At 40.5% G+C, this 19867-nt stretch overlaps 2 protein-coding genes across 2 annotated transcripts in view; one reads left to right on the top strand and one right to left on the bottom strand.

The window, feature by feature from the left end:
• LOC148414562 (protein unc-13 homolog A-like) overlaps positions 1-12429 on the bottom strand; it is a 40262-nt gene extending 27833 nt beyond the window's left edge. The window contains exons 1-7 of the mRNA XM_088428879.1: positions 11826-12429; positions 6068-6097; positions 5828-5927; positions 4416-4533; positions 2770-2893; positions 366-436; positions 233-287 (exon numbers count right to left, since the gene is read on the bottom strand). Of these exons, the coding sequence (XP_088285005.1) occupies positions 233-287; positions 366-436; positions 2770-2893; positions 4416-4533; positions 5828-5927; positions 6068-6097; positions 11826-11847 (520 nt within the window). The 5' untranslated portion in view covers positions 11848-12429. The remainder of the gene's footprint in view (positions 1-232; positions 288-365; positions 437-2769; positions 2894-4415; positions 4534-5827; positions 5928-6067; positions 6098-11825) is intronic.
• A 943-nt stretch (positions 12430-13372) lies between these two features.
• On the top strand, positions 13373-19018 carry LOC148414561 (BTB/POZ domain-containing protein 2-like). Its single transcript, XM_088428878.1, has 9 exons — positions 13373-13918; positions 14002-14121; positions 15101-15257; positions 15332-15437; positions 15517-15714; positions 15791-15983; positions 16841-16928; positions 17003-17149; positions 18245-19018. Exons 1-9 carry the CDS (start codon positions 13395-13397, stop codon positions 18404-18406), a joined length of 1695 nt encoding a protein of 564 aa, XP_088285004.1. The 5' UTR covers positions 13373-13394; the 3' UTR covers positions 18407-19018.
• The last annotated feature ends 849 nt before the right edge of the window (positions 19019-19867 follow it).

Below are 19867 nucleotides of genomic sequence, written 5' to 3'. Positions count from 1 at the left end.
AGGCCAGACGCTGGAAATCTTTCCACCCGCCGCAGACTCAGCAGATTCTGGTAGTAGAGCGGCAGCATCCCGCCGGAGTCGTCCTGCGGACACCCGATCCCGCTATCGATCTCTTCCAGTGCGGCCGCGTTGACTGTTTGCACTCCGGCCCGCGACGAACGCCGTGCGGTTGCGCGGCTAAAGCCGTAATTCTCCGCTTGAGGAACGTGACGCAGACAATGAATGAACTCACAGCATTGGGTGCTGGGAACCCGGAGTGGACGTTCCTGTTCTTCTTGGTAGGAGTACTGAGACAGATGGAAAGTTAGATTTGCGATGAATTGCCATGCAAGCGAAATAAAAGAAACTCGCTCGTGAACGCTTACATCTTGTTCTCGCATGGCATTGAGTTGCTCCAGTTTTTTGGCCCAGTACCTCGCCTCGTCTTCTGGGATGTCTGCGAATGGAACTCAGGTCAAACAAATGTAAGGGTCGATTTCTTCCAAAATGACTCCTGTGCAAAATGCTTAGACAACGATAATGTATTTTGGTTTTAACAACAAACATTCACACTATGTTTAAAAGAAAAAGTTCTTCACCGCTTGTGCTAACTTGAAGAAAGACGTTTTTCTTGTCGTTGGTTTTCGACGAAAATTGTATGCATCAAATGTATGAGTGGTATCGGTACTTGTATCAGTATTGGAGACTACTTGAGAATTGAGTACCGTATTTTCCGCACTATAAGGCGCACCGAAAAGCCTTATTTTTTTTTTAAAAGCTGATGGTGCGCCTTATAATCAGGTGCGCCTTATATATGGATCAATATTGAGATTGGTAGATGGGGAATGAAGTGATAAAGTAAACTTTACCTGTTTCTTTTGTGTGTTTACAGTTGAACAAAGTTGCTCATATTGACATTGAGTTAATATGCTATTGAGAGTTTAGCGTTATTATTTGAGTTATTATTGTTCTTACTTGGAGTATTACTATATTGTGATTGAAAACGTTTTCAAATATGTCATTAATTAAGGGTGCGCCTTATAATCCAGTGCGCCTTATATATGGAAAAAGTTTTAAATATGTCATTAATTGAGGGTGCGCCTTATAGTGCGGAAAATACGGTACTCGGTCTAAGAAGAAAGTGCCATAGACTTCCTATACTACATATAAACATCAAAATTTTCAAATCTGAGCCAAATTAATTCAATTTCTTGTCCAGACCAAAAAAAGTTTAAAAAACTGATGGACTTTCCGCTAAATATAGACTGATATGATTTTTCCAGGGCCGATATCAGTCATCAAGGAAGACGGTAAAAGATATTTGGAGATGATTTTCATTTTGAGTAAAAGGGAAAAATATTGGTGTCAGAATTTTAAAAATACAAACGCCAACCCTCAAATTTTTTGTAATGTCTTTAAGCATAATATTGACCAACTTATCACTTTTGAATAATAATAATAATATTTTCCATAAGAAATTTTAGACATACACTGTAAAAAAACAAAAAAAACATCACATTTAGTCAGTTAAAATGAAGCAATAGGTCAAAAACAATATTATTAATAAAATATTAACACATTCAATGCTAAGGACGTATTTTCACGTTTTTTTTTTTAAATACAATGTGTAAGATTTAGACATTTTTTCATTAAAAAAGAATGAATTAAATGATAACAAATTTCAAAAACTTGCAAATAAATCTGTTAACGACCAACAGTATGGTTTAAATATAATCGTAAGTCTTTTTATCATTAAATTATTTTACACGAGGGCTGCCACTCCTCCGCAGACTGCCATGTCTGTGATAGCTATGAAAAATGGTAAATGCATCACTAAATCTTACACATTGTCCCTTTAAGTATCTGGGATTAAAGATCCAAACTCGTAAAAAACGCGAATCTACGCCCTCTGGCATTGAATGAGTTAATTCAGCGTTATCCATTTAATATGCTTTGAATAGAAAACATCGGAATTAATTCACACCTAAAAGAAATATTGAGTATGAAACACATAATTTAATCGATTTATTTTCAGTTCAATTACACATACCAAAAAATTAATTAAATATTAATAAAATTGAATTAAAACTCAATACATTTCCTTTTGCTTTCAATTCAAAGCTACTCGTGTTAAATGGATGATTATTAAGGCTCTCATTTAGCGACTAGCAAGGAATGAAACTTAAATAAAAATATTGTTTGTGATCTCTTGCCTCATTCCAGTTGAGTACATTTATCTTTTTCACTCGAGCTGAAACATTTGAGGAGAGAAAAAGGAAGGATGGAATTTCAATCGAATCCTGGGGCCCTATAAATAGGGCGGCTGCGCAAAGCAAGGGCTCGGGGGTTGGATATGGCCTGGAGGAAAGGGAAACGCTATGAAAACAACACCCAATCAATGTTCAAAGGAACACGGCGTGATCGATGAGAGAGAACGGACACGCGCGCTCCCTGACACGTTTTCATTTTCCGACAGTAAAAACTAGGTCAAGTTGATCAATTACTCAAAGCATCCTAACGCCCGCTGATTTACACTATCATCATTTTGTATACGTTTTTTTTTATAAGATTAGCAATCTTTTCGCTAGTTTTATTTTCCCACCCGCTGGAGTTTTAACTCATTCTCTCCCACCGACGACTATGAGAGTGGAAGATTTATTTGAACAGGTCCGGAAGCGGCAATTCAAAAAGAAAAAAAAAAAAATCGTTGACGTGTATAGGCGTCAGTGGCACTGAATGAGTTCATAAGCGTGTGTAAAAAAAAAAAAAAGGCGGAAGGGATGCACTTACCGAGGGGTAGCTCAAAGCGCGTGTCGAGCAGCACCAGGTGAAGCGTGGGATCTTTGGTGCCGCAGATCTCATTGTCGGTCATGATGACCTGGGAGTCCAACGTGAGCCACTCGCCCGGACCTTCCTGTGGACATGTGGCCATGCGGTACATTCTCGGTATTATTCAGAGGTTTAAATATTCTTAAAAAGCATAATTAGCAAGTGGACTTGATTTCGGGACAACATCATGTTGTTGACCGAGGTGGTGAGTCAAGTTAGCCTTCACGCCAACAAGCTAGCAATAATGGAAATTGCATCACTAATGACAAGGCGCAGCTGTGAATAACCTGAAAAAAATGAATTAAGACGTATTATTTTGCAAAGGCGTCTGCATTCATGTTCCAATGAATTTGCTCTTAATTTGAAAAGGGTTTTTTTTTTTTGTTTGTTTTTTTTTTACTGTTCCTGTCAGGGCGTTAAAAAGCATTAAATAACATTGAATTGACAGTGATCACAAAATAAACTGGTATTGAAAGCAGACAAAAGTAGCATTTTTTTAAACCAAGGTACTCAAATTACTTGCGTTTTGTATTTGGCAGCTCGACCATGTAACATTATCTGTTTTATTTCTGGATTGTAGTCCTGGAAATTGCATCACTAATGACAATGCGCAGCTGTGAATAACCTGAAAAAAATGAATTAAGACGTGTTATTTTGCAAAGGAGTCTTCATTCATGTTCCAATGAATTTGCTCTTAATTTGAAAAGTTTTTTTTTTTTTTTTTTTTTTTTTTTTTTACTGTTCCTGTCAGGGCGTTAAAAAGCATTAAATAACATTGAATTGACAGTGATCACAAAATAAACTGGTATTGAAAGCAGACAAAAGTAGCATTTTTTTAAACCAAGGTACTCAAATTACTTGCGTTTTTTATTTAGTAGCTCGACCATGTAACATTATCTGTTTTATTTCTGGATTGTAGTCCTGGAAATTGCATCACTAATGACAATGCGCAGCTGTGAATAACCTGAAAAAAATGAATTAAGACGTGTTATTTTGCAAAGGAGTCTTCATTCATGTTCCAATGAATTTGCTCTTAATTTGAAAAGTTTTTTTTTTTTTTTTTTTTTTTTTTTTTTTACTGTTCCTGTCAGGGCGTTAAAAAGCATTAAATAACATTTAATTGACAGTGATCACTAAATAAACTGGTATTGAAAGCAGACAAAAATAGCATTTTTTTAAACCAAGGTACTCAAATTACTTGCGTTTTTTATTTAGCAGCTCGACCATGTAACATTATCTGTTTTATTTTTGGATTGTAGTCCTGGAAATTGCATCACTAATGACAATGCGCAGCTGTAAATTACCTGAAAAAAATGAATTAAGACGTGTGTTTTTTTTTTTTGCAAAGGCGTCTTCATTCATGTTCCAATGAATTTGCTCTTAATTTGAAAAGTTTTTTTTTTTTTTTTAACTGTTCCTGTCACGGCGTTAAAAAGCATAAAATAAGATTTTTTTTTTAAATATCTGCAAAAGTCCTGTTAAAAATCACGCTTTCGCCTTGAAGTGCCTTCGCGTACCCCGTTTGAGAACCACTGGAACAGGGGGAAGCGGGCAAACACCGACAATCAAATATGAAATCAAATATGTTTCGTGTGAGGGTGGCCAACCTCATTTGACTGCCTGATGCTGTGGAGGGGAATCCACACCGTGCCAACCATCGTATCCCAGATCAAGCCTTTGTTCCACACCTCTACAGTTAGACCCAGGTCTAAGCGGTTGATTTCACTAAACGAGAAGAAACACAAAGAGTTACTTGAAATCAACACATCTTGCTTTTCGTGGAACAAAACGAGAAGTGATCCTCGAAGAACGGAACGATCGTGATGTCGTCAGCGGAGAAGGTAGGTAGAAGTTTAATTAAGACAGTGCTGGTGCCTGTCCAGGGAAGAGTGCTTTTAAGTCCGTTTGAAGGACAGGAGAGACACTCAAACATTATATAACGAAGCTTTAGCGATTCAAAGCCCAGAACAATGTCGAACGCCTCCAGGCATCCCATAATACTAATGCACAGGCAGAACTTTGCGGTCTGCCCCTTTGCTGCCGCCCACGTATTAAATGATTCTCACCACTCATCGTATTACCCATACGCTGTACACTAAACCACATGTTGTTTGAAGGATTTCGATTATTTTGATTGTCATTGCATTACGAGGTATATTAATCGTATTTTAAAAATATGATAATAATGCATTGAAAAGGGAAAAATTCACATATGTTCCAAACGCCAAATCGGAATGACAGCGGATGAAAATAGGGCAGCGGCTGAGGATTATTTTAATATTCAGTGACTCTGTTGAGTATTTTTTCGATTAATTGGATTTCTAAATTGTTTTCATTTCCATTCTTTTAATAAAGATTTTTTTTAGGTTGCCAGTGCAAAAAAATGCACGAAAATATATGATTTCGTTGCTGGTTTTGTGCTTGACGTGTCAGAAAATAGGCAAAAATACTGTTAAATAATCGCCAAAAAACATATATACGCTTGTAATAATATGTTTTTCTCAGGGCTGATATTGATTATCAGTCGTTAAGGAAATCGATTATCGATAGTCTGAGCCGATATTTCTTTTCAGTAAAGGGGGAAAAAGAAAATACAAACTGCAAATCTTATTTTTTTTATTAATGACTTTCATTGTGTCATTAAAAAAGCATTCTATGTCAACAACTTTTCAGACTTTCATTATGGTACATTTTGTAAAAAAAAACATTTATTGTTTTGGGGCAGATTTTACATAATGTTGATCAATTGATGAATCAGATTTAATTGAAAAAAACATTTCAAATTGACAGTGGAGAAAATGCAAAACAGAAAAAGAATTAAGATTACACATTGTCCCTTTAAGAAAAAAAGTTTTTTTTTCACAGGGCTAGTAGTCAAGAAGGCTTATAATCGATATTTGGGGTTGAAACCGATAATCATTTTCTGTGAAAGGAAAATAAAATAAAATATTTGCATCAAAGCTCATCATCAATGAATTTGATTTTCCTCTTCCTAAACAGTAAAATGAAGAGGACTCACAACATGAAGTCTTGCTCCCAGCTGGGCAGGTTACCCCTGACAGCGATGGTTGTGCTCTTCACATTTTGGACCTTCAGGGTCACGTACGTATTGAACTTCTCTGTCAGATACAAAAAAAAAAAAACCAAAAAAACCCTCCTATGATCCATGGCCACAAAATGGATTCGACGCTTGCTCCAATCGGACGGGATTTTGTATCTCGGCCAATCTCTCCGCACGCGATGGACTCGGATGACTTACCTTGGGGTCCATCCAGCTTGGCTTTCTTCACTGTGGAGGCAACCACAGGGAGACAGTCACAAACAAGAACACCATCTGCTTTCACCCCCCCCCCCCCCTTACAAAGACAAAAATAGACACAGGTGTATCATATACCAAAAATTCTTTTACATCTCAAAGTAAGTTTACACTATTAGGCAATAAGCATTAGTATAAACTAGAGATGTTCGATACCACTTTTTTCAGACCGATACCGCTTGCCACCCAACTCTCGGGTAGTCTCCGAAATCGAAACCGAGTACTGGTACTAGTAGTTATAAGCACGCCCCCTGAAAAAAAAAAAAAAAAAAAAAAAAATATATATATATATATATATATATATATATATATATATATATATATATATATATATATATATATATATATATATATGAGGTAACAACCAAACATGGCTCAGCTTGTGAAGGTCACATGACCAAACTCACAAAGTAGGTGAGTTGTGATTGGTCGTTTCCTGAGAAACTGTGATGTCATTTTCAGGTGGCAGCTTGTGACAAAATGGCCGCCACCTTGGAGGTAGATCAAAACAAGTGGGTTTCGCTGCTTAATTCAAGTTCCACAAACGCAATATCAACTCATTCAATCCCATAGACGTATCTCTACGCCTTTACAGTCCAGACATTCAATCCCAGGTACTAAATTCCAGATTTTTTTCCCCAAATATTAGAATAATAGACGTTAGATAAATAAATACGTAAAAATACGTCTTTGGCAGTGAATGGGTTCATCAAAATGTTTTTAGACTAGCATAGCACATACAATTTTAAAGACCAGTTTTGTGTTATCTTCCCCTTTAAATAATGCTTATCGATCTGTATTTATTATAAACTGATCAAATTCGGATGCCTCCCTTCCGGCAGTCATGTTCGAGTTTTTCAAAAATGTGTTTGTAACAAACACTCTCTCGAAAAGCCTGAGGTGTGAATCAAGATGAAACATTTCCCACGTTGTTCCACTTTTCCGTTTATAGTGACAGCCCTCGCTGCAGCGCCCTTTTACCAGCGTTGACGAAGCGGGAGCATCCATTTTTAATGCTCCCCTATTTTTAATGGCGCTGCGTACCGCACAATCTCCACGCCACTCCTCCTTCCAGTTTACACATCACGCGCGCAAACACTCGCATACTAATGACACCCGACGTGAGCGTTAGGAACTAAAACGCTTACTTCTATCACCTTCCGGGATACGTGCCCTGAACATCAATATGGCTTCTCATAGTGGCCTGCCACATCGCTAGCTGTCGCCATAGTAACCAGTATAAAAAAAAAATGAAAGCTATATTTAAAATCGCCCTGAGTCAGCAAAGGGCTTTTGTGTTAAGTGCAACGCTGTTACGTTAGTGAGGGAACGGCCATTTTGATGACGTGCGGCGTTCTGATGAATCTCGCGCTTTATATAAACACACACACACGCACGGAGAAATAAATGATCTAAATATAAAACAATAAGGACCTTTTTTTAATAATTTACTAAGGTTGAACAAGAGTTGAGGTGAGCAGATTTATATCTTTGATGCATATGAATTTTTAGGGAGCAACAAAATACAACTGCGAATCAGTTAGCAACCACAAATGCTATTTTTAGTTGACCAATTTTTAAAGGCAAATTAATTGACCATTCACATCTGTATGAATACTTAAAAAAAAATAAATCATACAACCTTTTACAAATGAATCATTATAACGGTTTAGCAATGAGGTACTTCAGATTAATTTGTTCTTAATTTGAAAAGGAAATGTCTTTTGTCATCGCATTAAAAGGCATTTAATGAGATTTGCTGAGAAAAAAAAAAAAGGTAAAATCTCAAAATTTTACCCCTATTTTATAACCATTGGGTCACAAGTTCATTTGCTCCAACTAATCAAAATGTTTTGGAAATTTGAACAAGGTGGAAATCAGGCATCCTCGCCAAATGGCTTGTGTTTGACTTTGCAAGTTTTTTCTTCTACCGGGTATCAAAACAGACGCATCGCCACGTTGGGAGAAGGATCAATAAAAAGCGAAATTGGATTTTCGACCGCGAAAGGTTGAAGCTAAATTATGGCTGACGATCATAAATCTCTATGACAGTTTCGCTTGTCACAAGAAATGTCTTCAAGGCTCCATGAACTATCCCCTCAAACGCCTTTTTTTTCCCAGCGATATGGAAAAATCAGCCAGTGATGACAACAGGGGTGTGTAGACTTTCCGCTCACTGTATTCCCGCATCTTATTTTCAAGCCAACACATTTTATATGCTGGCCTTTCACTCATTAAATACCTGACACAGCAAAGTTTGGCATCTGAGAATTGAGCGGCGTGTCAAGTCAACAGATTCAACAGCAAGCAAACCGGGGACAGTTGAGGAATCAAAAAAAGGGAGTGGCTGATTTGGGATCAGCCAGAGACAACAAGGTGTAAAAAAATATGTTGCCGAGTGGCTCAGTATTTCATTTTTTTGGCACGTCCTCCATGTGTGGTAGTTGTATATCTATATTTTTAGTTATATAATGTTGGTCGGTAATATTTACTGTTTTCTAAAGTAAAAATACAGTTTTCTGGGGTTTTTTGTAATTTTATTATTATTATACAGCAGAATGGTAATTATTCTGCTCCCATAAATTAGTATTTCTCATGATGTGCCCCCAGAGAAATGTTTATTCAGCCAAGTACACCTCTAACCAGCAGTTTTGGATGAAAATAAAATATACATTTAAAACACAGTGTTGTGCAACACCCGTCTAATTAATTACATTTCTGAGCTACATTTTTAACGGTATCTCGAAGAGTGTCTTTTTCCAACAACTCTACAAGATAGATCGTGCGACATCATTGATTTTATTTCTGGCTCCAACACAATTGAGCATTATGTTAATTCTTGTTCCTATTTGCTCTCGACTTGAAAAGAAAAATGTACTATTCTTATCATGGCATTTGAAGCAATCAATTAGATTAAACAATAACTGCAGAAGCGCTGTTAATCCTGGTGCAGTATTTTGTCCTTTTTTGGACAAAATCTCCCACATTCTACCCTAACTTTGACATAATGTCACCATCTGGGTGAAATTTCAGCTTCCTTTTCTTATGATGCTTTCCCTTTAGTGTAATATTTTTTTAGTGTATATTTTTTGGACAAAATCTCCCACATTCTACCCTAACTTTGACAGCATGTCACCATCTGGGTGAAATTTCAGCTTCCTTTTTGACGCTTTCCCTTTAGTGTAATATGCCTTTAAAGTAAAGCTCAAACGACAGGCCAAAATACTGCAAAATTGTTAAAGACGTGTCCCATACCCACTGGGGTGCATTCATATACACCCAGAGAACCACTGTCATAAAGAAAATCATATTTTTGTGGCAAAGCAGAAATTCTGAGCGGCTGGACAGTTTTAGGTTTCAAAACGTTTCTTTGATGATCAAAAACGAATTACTGATGTATTTGTTAGTCGATTAAATTTCATTGAATTATCCATATTATTGTGCTCTGGACATTTTGCACCTATAAATGAATTTTTTGGGGTCTAGCACTCTTGTTTAAGTATTATTTCAACCATTTTGAATCATTTTCATCCACAGCATTCTGGCAGTATTTTAGCCAAGGGATAGCACACTCCTGGGTGAAATTTCAGCACCCTAATGTCATTATTTCAGCGCTTTCCCTTTGATGTGAAATGGCTTAAATACAAATCTCAAAGGATTACCGTTAGCACAAGGGTTAAAACGGTGGCAAATCAAGAGCGCGGACTCGGATTTGGATCCAGATGTTGTCCCATGTTTTCAAGAGTCTGCACCTTGTGGACAGATATGAAGGAAGCTCAAGTACTGTGGAGGCCAGAAATAGCTCCAGTCAGGTAAGCATGAATGATGTAAGAGGAACAAAAGCCAGGCACTCTGCCAAGTCTCGTAGTCTACGGCTCTGACAGCAGCCGCAGCCGCAGCCGGCCTTTATGAATGGATCGCTCACTTCCCGGGGCTCCGACGCCACCCGGGACTGACTCGGTGCAGGGGCGGTAAGTGGGCGGTCCCGGCGGAATGAGATGAGGTGGGCCGGCATCCACCGTGACGCACAATAGGTGACTTTGAAGCCCCTCGACTATCCTTGCCTCCCTATTTGACCACCGTTACATATGCGACGAAGGCCGCAACCTCCGGCGATCACTCGCATTTACAACGTGGGGACGTGGAGGTCGTCCGGCAATAATTATGAAACATTTCTGGCGAGCTATTCATACATTTTATATACGTCGCGTTCAAGGTGGCAGGAAGATGGGAGTTTGTCTGAGCTAACGTTGGCTGAAAGGAAGATGATGCACAGGACTGTCTGAACACGAGCGCAGTATTAATCAGATTGCTCAGCGTAGGAGGGTCAAACATTTTGTGGAGACTTCTCTTTTTGTGCTGTATGGTTTTCCTTTCGAATTGAGAGCAAATTAGGTGGAACATGAAGCGACCCCTTGCTTGATTGTGTTAAAGTGAGTCGCAAACTGTTGTATGTCTTTATTTTGTAATTCTACAAACGTGGGCAAACATTTTGACACGAGGGCCGCAACGGGTTCTACAATTTTACAAGAGGACCAGGAGCTGGATGGAGTGTTTTGATAATCCACCTCAAAAGAGAAAAAAAAAAATAGAAAACGTGTTTTAATTGCAGTTGAAAATGACAGCAGTGTCCCATGTATTTAACTATACATTGAAATGACTCCAATTACTGGAAATTAAATGAACAATTACTAACAGTTACTATTTTAAACCACTGATAGTTCTGCTATCTTTATTAACATCATAAATCTCCTCCAGATTGATAATTTCTTCAAAATCGATGGGCCGGATTAAAAATCTTAACAGGCCACGTATGGCCTCCGGGCCGTAGTTTGCCCACGCCGGTTTTATACGAATGCGCACCGGCGTTAGCGACACAATTTCCCGGCAGATGAGCCAGAAATAAAACAGATGATATCACGTGATTTATGACAACGTGTAGAGAGAGACCATTACAGATGCAGTTCAGTTCCAAACTTTCATAAATCAGATACAAATGGGATCTGGTCTATGTTTTTCATCAAAATTAGAGTCTGAAGGGGGGCCGGGGGGCGGGGGGGCACTGGTCTAGCTTCAGAAAAATCAATGGGGGGGGGCGTTGTAGCAGAGGCTTATTCACGATTTGTGAATAGCATCAGGTGTTTTTTTTCGGGAAGTCGGGTGGGAAGAGATGACGCATCGCTTGAAAAAGTGGTGGTGGGAGGGAGGGGGGAGAGGGGGGGGGGCGTTGAGAAATGACGTGCGCCGCACCTCCCTCCAGCATGCGTGTATTGAGTATTCCCTCACGACTACGGGCGCGAGGAGGGAGGCGGTAGCGGCAAGAACCGCACACTGCACACGGCAGGGGCTTTTCCACGTCCGGCTCATCCGTCTGCCCACGCGCGTCAACGAGTGCGAGACACGCACGCGCACACGCGCGCAAGACAACTCCTCCAGTGACGTTATTAGCTCAAACAGGAAAAGAACTTATCTTTACTAGCTACTTTCATCACGACCCTTCCGCCTGTCACGTGACCGCGCCAAGCACCTTCGGTCTGTTAACGAAAGCGAGTGAGACTCCAGTGAACGGTCATCGTTTAAAAATGCTGCCGTAGGGGCAAGTTTTCAATCAACGTGATACCCCGAGGGCAGTTTGGTGCAGTAAAATTAAAAAATAAAAATAACGCGCAAGTGCGAGACAAGCTGTTGATTAGCGTCTTACCTCCCACGCACAGTAGGGACATCTCTGTTGCGTGGCGTGAGGGTTCCCTTCCCGGCTGTCCTCCGCCGCTGCCTGCCTGGCCCAACGGTGATTTGCAGTCTCTCTCCGTCCGACCGCCCCAAAGGCGAATTAGCGGAGGCAAAACGAGGGGTTTTCCTCCGGAGAAGAAGATGCTCGCTGCCTGGCTGCCTGGCTGGCTGGCTGGCTACACGCGGCTGCTGTGTGCTGCTCGGCACAGGGGTAATACCCTGTGTCCTCTTGGGTCGCTCCCCTGCATTGCCTCAGCTCGCCGCTCCTCCCGCCCGCACAGCCATCTTGTTTCAGCAGGACAGCTCCCCTCGCCGCTGTGACGTCACTGGCAGGAGCAGCAGGAAGAGAGGAGGTGAACGGAGGACGAGAACCGGCGACGCGATGGGACCGCAATCGCGTCTCCGCAAGAGCGACTTCATTCAAATTTTGGTTTGAATGGCTGTGGGGGAGTTCTTTTCAAAAAGGCGATGACCAATGGCGAGCCTTCATTTGGGACTGAAAAGGGGACTCTAAAGTTTCTTTCAAATCTTATCGTTGGTCACACGGAAACTTCATATTTCAATTTCTGTTTCATATTTCAAGCAGTGCTTGTCCGATACCGTGTTTTGGCAACCATCACAGATTCCGATACCCGGCTTTGCAGTATAGAGCTGTGCTGATATCAGAGTGATGCCACCCCATTTGGATTTTTCCCCTTTATTACCAAAAAACTGCACAACTGATGTAGTCAAGCACTACTTAAAAAAAAAGTATGAAACATGAAAAAAAGGTATAGTGAGTCCTTTTTTTTTAATTACCTACCTGTCACATTTTAATGCAGTATCAGGATCAAACCGTCTTTTAACTTGTTTGTCTTTTTGTTGGCTTTTTTTTTTCCTTGTGTCTTTTTTCTTGTTTGTTTCTATTTTCTTCCATATGTCTTTTTTGTTTGCTTCTTTTTTCTTGCATGCATCTTTTTTCTTGTTTGCTTTTTTCTTTCATGCTGTTTTCTTTTTATTGTGTACTTTTTTCTTGTGTTCTTCTTTCCTGTAGTTTTATTTTTGGAGGGGGAGGTTTGCATTAACTTTTTTGTCTAGTTTTTTGTTCCGTGTGATTTGCACTGTTAAAAACACAAACTGTTTGAACATACATTGTATTTTTGTGCCAATTGCCGTTTAGCATCGCTATTCTTTTGTTTGTGCACACATTTTTTTTTGTTCCATCCAGATGTAATAAAACACACACAATTAAGCGGTCAATGTATGACATGCACAAGTTACACAATGGCGCTAGACATGAGGTGCATTCAAATGCATCCAGATAATGTCTATAACTCAGGCAGAGATTGGTTGAATAGTTTGTTAGTTAGTTTGTTCGTTAGCTGTTTTTCCCCCAAATATATTAAGAAAAAACCCCAAACTCGACTAGCCGAATCAGCACATTGAACGGTCATTTCAGAGTTTGCACGGTAGGAGGCAGTGTAACATTTTTTTCACGTCGATGGCGCGACAATTGGAAACGGGGAAGAAGCGCGTTGTTTACGCCTATGCTCCATGTAAGATGGCGGCCGGTGAGAACGGCGGCAGGCCTCCGTGCCTCAACTTCGCCGGCCCGGGTCCGTTGGGAAACAGCCAACCGAGCAACAGCGTTTTCTCGATGCTGGCATCCAACGGGGGAGCCCTGGGTTCGACTGGCGGAGCGCAGGGCGCCACCCGGCGCTCCAACCCGCAGCTCGGGCCTGGAGGTCTCGACGGCAACGGCGTCCTGACTTCCGGAGCGCAGCCGAACGCCCAGGGCTCTCTTCAGCCGCAGAGCGCGACGAGTGCGGCGGCCGCCGGAGCCATGTCCGCCCCAGCGTCGAACATGGCGACGATCGCGGCGTCGAACGCCACTCCGGCGGCTGCGCCCACCGCCGCTCCCGCTGCCGCGTCGGTCTTGGTGTACCGAGAGCCGGTGTACAACTGGCAGGCGACAAAAAGCACCGTGAAGGAGAGGTTTGCGTTTCTGTTCAACAACGAAGTCCTCAGTGACGTTCACTTCTTGGTGGGCAAAGGGATGGGGGTGCAGAGGATACCTGCGCACAGGTAAGGCCGCTTTGGACCGCGCGAGGCTTCGATCGATGCCGATGCTTTGATTGTGACGGGCCGGTTCCGACTCGCCTAAATAGGTTTGTTCTGGCCGTTGGAAGCGCCGTATTCGACGCAATGTTCAACGGCGGAATGGCGACGACGTCAACGGAAATCGAGCTTCCTGACGTGGAACCGGCCGCCTTTCTGGCGCTGTTAAAGTAAGGATCCTGCGAGACCGATGTTGCGTGTTTGGGACGGGTCGGCGCTTGTTTCACCGAGGTTGCATTGTATGCATCGTTTCTTTACTCATCTCCGCAATCTACCAACTCATTTCGCATCCTACTTTTGTATTTGATGTTGATGTTTCGTCCTTATTCGTTATTGATAACGGTCTTAAAAGACAATGATTTTTAAGCCTTTTCGGAGAACAAAGACAATTCGCAAACTGATTGGTACCTGATTGGTTGTCCTGATTCGATCTTGATATCGGTCTTAACAGTTAATTGGATTTTATCAGTAAACGTCCAAAATCAACAGGATTTTACAGTGGTTAGAGATCTTTTAACCCACTACAAAAATACAACCAAAACAAAAAGAGCAATCTGATACTTTTTTGATACGTTACTTGGGAATTGTTCATGTGATGTTCACAAATTGTCTTACTGAGACAAAACGGACACAACAGTGGACGCAAGTGAATAAGCTGGGTGCCAAAAAAAGGGTTGTATTTTCTTATGCCTACTGTTCCCATTTGAAGTGATCAAGTCTCTTCTCGCATTTCAGACAAAAAAAAGGTATTATTCCCGCTGATACCAGATTCAAAGTGATAACTAAGCGGTGGTGCCATGTTGAACATTGACAGTTAGTCACCATCCGGGTCAAATTTCAGCTCCCTCGTGTGTTCAAGGCTTTCACTGTGATTTGAAATGCCTTTGATGTAAAGAGTAAACGATTGGATAAAACACCACCCAAGGGTTAAATAAAGCACTTAGGTATTGTGTACATATATTAAGATACTGAAAATGCATGTAAAAGCAAGTGTAAAAGATTATCTGGATTTGGTCTTGGAAATTCCAACTTGGTTTCCCGGGAAACATTTACTGTACCCTGATTTTTTTGAACATAAAGATGCTTTCAATTTGTATTAAACTTTCTATGTTACTTACAAAAGATAGCCTGCACTTTGATCCTGTGCAGGTTTCTGTACTCCGATGAAGTTCAGATCGGGCCCGAGACCGTGATGACCACATTATACACCGCCAAAAAGTACGCCGTCCCAGCTCTGGAGGCCCACTGCGTGGAGTTCCTCAAGAAGAACCTGAGAGCTGACAACGCTTTCATGTTGCTGACACAGGTCGGAAAAGCCCAGCATATGGAAACGATTTCAAAATAATATCAATAAAAAAAATATGTATACTCTTGTTCCAGGCACGTTTGTTCGATGAGCCTCAGCTTGCCAGCCTCTGTCTGGAAAACATCGATAAGAACACGGGAGATGCTCTCGCCGCCGAAGGCTTTACAGATATCGATCTTGGTATTGTTATCTTGCACGCTTTTGATTTTCGTATATTCGTCGCAGTTTGTCAAGTGATTATTTCTCTGTCTCATTTAAGATACGCTGGTTGCCGTGTTGGAGAGGGACACTTTGGGCGTGCGGGAGGTGCGTTTGTTTGGAGCTGCGGTGCGTTGGGCCGAGGCGGAGGCCCACAGACAGCAGCTGCAGCCCACACCGGAGAACAAGCGCAAAGTGCTGGGCAAGGCCCTCACACTTATCCGCTTCCCTCTCATGACCATTGAGGAGTTTGCGGCAGGTCGACTTAAAGCTTGATACGCGTTCATCATTTCTTAAAGGCAAACGCCGTTGACGGCTGGAATTTATTTCATCAGGCCCGGCGCAGTCCAGCATACTGACTGACAGAGAGGTGGTGAGTCTCTTCCTCCACTTCACCGTGAACCCAAAACCACACGTGGACTTCATCGACCGGCCTCGCTGCTGCCTCCGTGGGAAGGAGTGCAGCATTACACGCTTTGGACAGGTGGAGAGTCGCTGGGGCTACAGCGGGACGAGTGACCGCATACGGTAAGATATCAAAAAAAAAAAAAATTGGGGCGCATGGAAGGTTCTGATAGCCATATCTTGAGGGTGGTACAAAAAAAAACATGCAGCAATTAACTATTTCACCGCCAGTTGGGTTAGAATTGATTTTTGACGTCAATAGTCGTCATTGGCAGGGAATGGGTTAATGTATCGCAGCGCTGGGAGGGGAGGGGGGGAGTCGACTTTCAAAAAAGATTGACTGAAAATGTTGTCCTCAAAGCTTTGCCTGAACTTTATTTGCGGCAGCGTTTTGTACACAGACTCTCTTAAAAAAAGAGCGATTTCACAAGTTTGGGATTATTTCCAATTACAAAAGAGATGACAAAAATAAAGTTATGATCAATGATTTCACAGTGGACAAGCCGTAAGACAGCAGTACTTCGGAAAAAAAAAAACATGCAAAGACAGTCTTGACATAAGCCTCGATTGATTATCTTTGTGCACCACCTAGTGGCCAAATGGCTGATGCTATTTGTGTGCTTAAAAATACTTACTGAATTAGCGGGCACACATGGAGGGTACGAATTTTCCCAAAAAGCACGACGACTGTATTATACTGTTATAGGTATTCAATTCTTAACCAGCAGGGGGCAGTTAAGTACAAAATGTGCTCCACATGTTAGTCAAGAAGAAGACTTTAAGGATACTTACCCATGTAATACAACATTATTATGTGTGGACTAAATGGTAGCTAGTGTTTGTTGACCTTGAATGGTACTCGCAAGCACATAAATGCTAATTGCTAACGGATTAGCTTCGGCATATTGGTGTCTAAAAATTCATGTATAAAAGTTAATGGGGAGTGAGTTAATCAATGTTTTTTTTTGTTTGTTTTTTAGGTTCTCAGTAAACCGAAGGATATTTGTGGTCGGCTTTGGACTGTACGGCTCTATACACGGACCGACGGATTATCAAGTCAACATTCAGGTACCGTGCGCTTGTCGTCGTCCGCCGCGTTGGCGACGTAATCCGTAACCTTCGCGTCTCCTTTCCCCGCGCAGATCATTCACACGGACAGCAACACGGTACTGGGCCAGAACGAAACGGGCTTCAGCTGCGACGGCTCGGCCAACACCTTCCGAGTCATGTTCAAAGAACCCGTGGAGATCCTGCCCAATGTTAACTACACCGCCTGTGCTACACTCAAGGTTGGATTTTCAAGCCTTATGCTTTTCTTTACCCGCTCATCAAAATGTCGCGAGTGCCGACCCCGTTTTTTTTTTTAGATATTTTTAGCAACGGGAGCAGCGAAAATTCTGTTAATTTGCATGCCGTGCAGACAGTAAAAGCTTATTTAATGGTTGAGAATTTGAGTTATGGGAGAAGTAGGTCGGTTGGAAAGGGGAAGTTTGCCTCATTAGATGTGAAAATATCAGTTATGGCAGTCGTGTCTGCGCTGAATGTGTACGGCATCTCTGGCGTAGGTTTTTTTCCACGTTACGAAGTGGAATACTAATTTTTTCGTCCCCTCTTTACGGCACTTTCCCCACTTTCTGGCATCAACTGTCATGACAAGTGGGGTTGGCTGTGTTTGTTGTTTTGCCTCCCTTTTCAGGCGCTTTCAGGTTATCACGCTTATTTTCTGTTTGGGTCAAACTGCCTGCGCTGCAACGCGTCACGAAGATGCTGGTCTGCTATTGGTCGGCATCACGCACGCTAAAGATTTGATCTCGTTTGACTGCTGACAATATCGTATTTATTGCGCATTTTAGTGCCTAATTCAAAGTTTAATGTGTTATGTTAAAAGTAGAAGTAAGATGATGATTAGTATGGAAACAAAGCTGGAGATAATCAAGAAATACGAAGAAGGCTAGGCTACCCTTGATAGGGATTATGGCCATAAGTAGCTCAAGTCAACGTCACTCAAAGGTAAATAAAATGTCATTTTTCCTTTATATATTTTTAATTTATGATAGTACTTAATTGTATACATGTATGTTGTGTAGTATTATGTAGTAGAACGTAAAAAGATGAATATAATACAGTTCAGCATTATGTTGCTTCATGCTCCAATTCATTTGCTCTCAATTTGAAAAGAAAAATGTATTGCTCTTATCATTGCATTAAAAAGCATTACATTAGATCAGTTAAAATCTCACATACCCTTTGAAGTGTCTTTATTTACCTCCAAGGGTACGGAGAAACGGCAGTTTTGATTTTACCTGTCGTAAAACATGCTTTTTGGATCATCTGTCAGCTGTTAAACAAAATACTGTAAGAAACTCCCTTTGTGTCTCCTACAGGGCCCGGACTCTCATTACGGAACTAAGGGAATGCGAAAGATCACACATGAGTCCTCCACAACCGGCACCAAGACCTGCTTCACCTTCTGCTACGCGGCGGGCAACAACAACGGCACGTCAGTAGAGGACGGACAAATTCCCGAGGTCATCTTCTACACATAGTCACCTCTGACCTTTGCGGCCATGTTCCATCAAACACGACAAGCCTGGAAGACATGCCCCGGTCGAATCTATCATAATAGTCCCCTCCGTTTTTTTGGCGCTACTTTGGAAGACAAACTAGCCACGTATAACACGTGCACCCCCCCCCCCCCCCCCCCCCCCCCCATATTAATAATCTGCGCTTTGGCTTTACACCAAACGTTAGCCAAGTTAGTCAGAGCAATTTCACAAGGAGGCGTCAGCAGGTAGCTCCCACCTTCATCCATCTGCTCATTTCAAAGGCTTCATTTAAAGCAAACTAACATTTTTGCAGTAACAACCCGGGAGGAAAAAAAAAAACGGTTTGATCTTGTATCTTTGCTTGGTAGTTGCCTATATCCAGGAGACCTTGCACTTTTCCGGCCTTTGCATAATTGGTGTTTTGACAGATGTACATTAACTCTTCACTTATTTTTTGTTGTTGTAAATATGTGTCCGTTGACAGTTAACTCATTCACTGCCATTGACGGAAAAAGACGTCAGAAGCATTTTATCGGGCTGGTGGTGAATGAGTTCACTCACTCACTGCTGTTGGTTGCTATACAAATAAAATAAAAATAAAATTTAACTGGGTTGGTAGTGAAGGAGTTCATTGTTGTACATTCCCATGAAGTTGAATTTTTTTTTACGAATTAATACATACATATACATATATATATATATATATACATATACATATATATATATATATATATACATATACATATATATATATATATATACATATACATATATATATATATATATATATATATATACATATACATATATATATATATACATATATACATATACATATATATATATATATATATATATATATATATATATATATATATATATATATATATAGGTTCTAAAAATGCCTGGTACTAAATGAATTCAATAAAATGTCCAATTATTATAGTACTTAAATACATAAAATACTTAACTACCTAAATGAATCTATTACTTTAGTAGTTAACTTGAAGTAATCAATTATTTTGCCACATAATAATAATCGATATAAACTCAATTCGGTACGAACGTGATTGTTTACATAAGTACTTAACTCATTTAATCCCACATGTATTTTTATGGGGTTTTTTTTTGCAAGTGTATCTAAAGGAAGGGCAAAAAATGAATAAAGCATTGATAGCTAAAGTAAATGATTATTTTAGGTACTTATGATTACTTAAGTACTTGAAGTTATCACTTAATACTTGATTACCTAAAGTAATGAATTACTTAACTACTTTAGGACCTACAGTCATCACTGGAGTATTTGTTTGTCTAGTATTCAATTACTTTAGTAGTTGATTACTTTAAGTAATTTAATATTTGTTTCATTTAGCCAGTTTAGTCTCTCCTTAAGATTGAATGTACATTTAAAAAAAAATAATACAGAAACATGTATTTGGGATTGAATGTGTTAATTATTTC

The sequence above is a fragment of the Hippichthys cyanospilos genome, chromosome 12 (assembly GCF_059441005.1).
Source record: "Hippichthys cyanospilos isolate Australia breed blue-spotted pipefish chromosome 12, RoL_Hcya_1.0, whole genome shotgun sequence".
Taxonomy (NCBI): Eukaryota; Metazoa; Chordata; class Actinopteri; order Syngnathiformes; family Syngnathidae; genus Hippichthys; species Hippichthys cyanospilos.
This window is presented reverse-complemented; position numbering and strand designations above follow the sequence as displayed.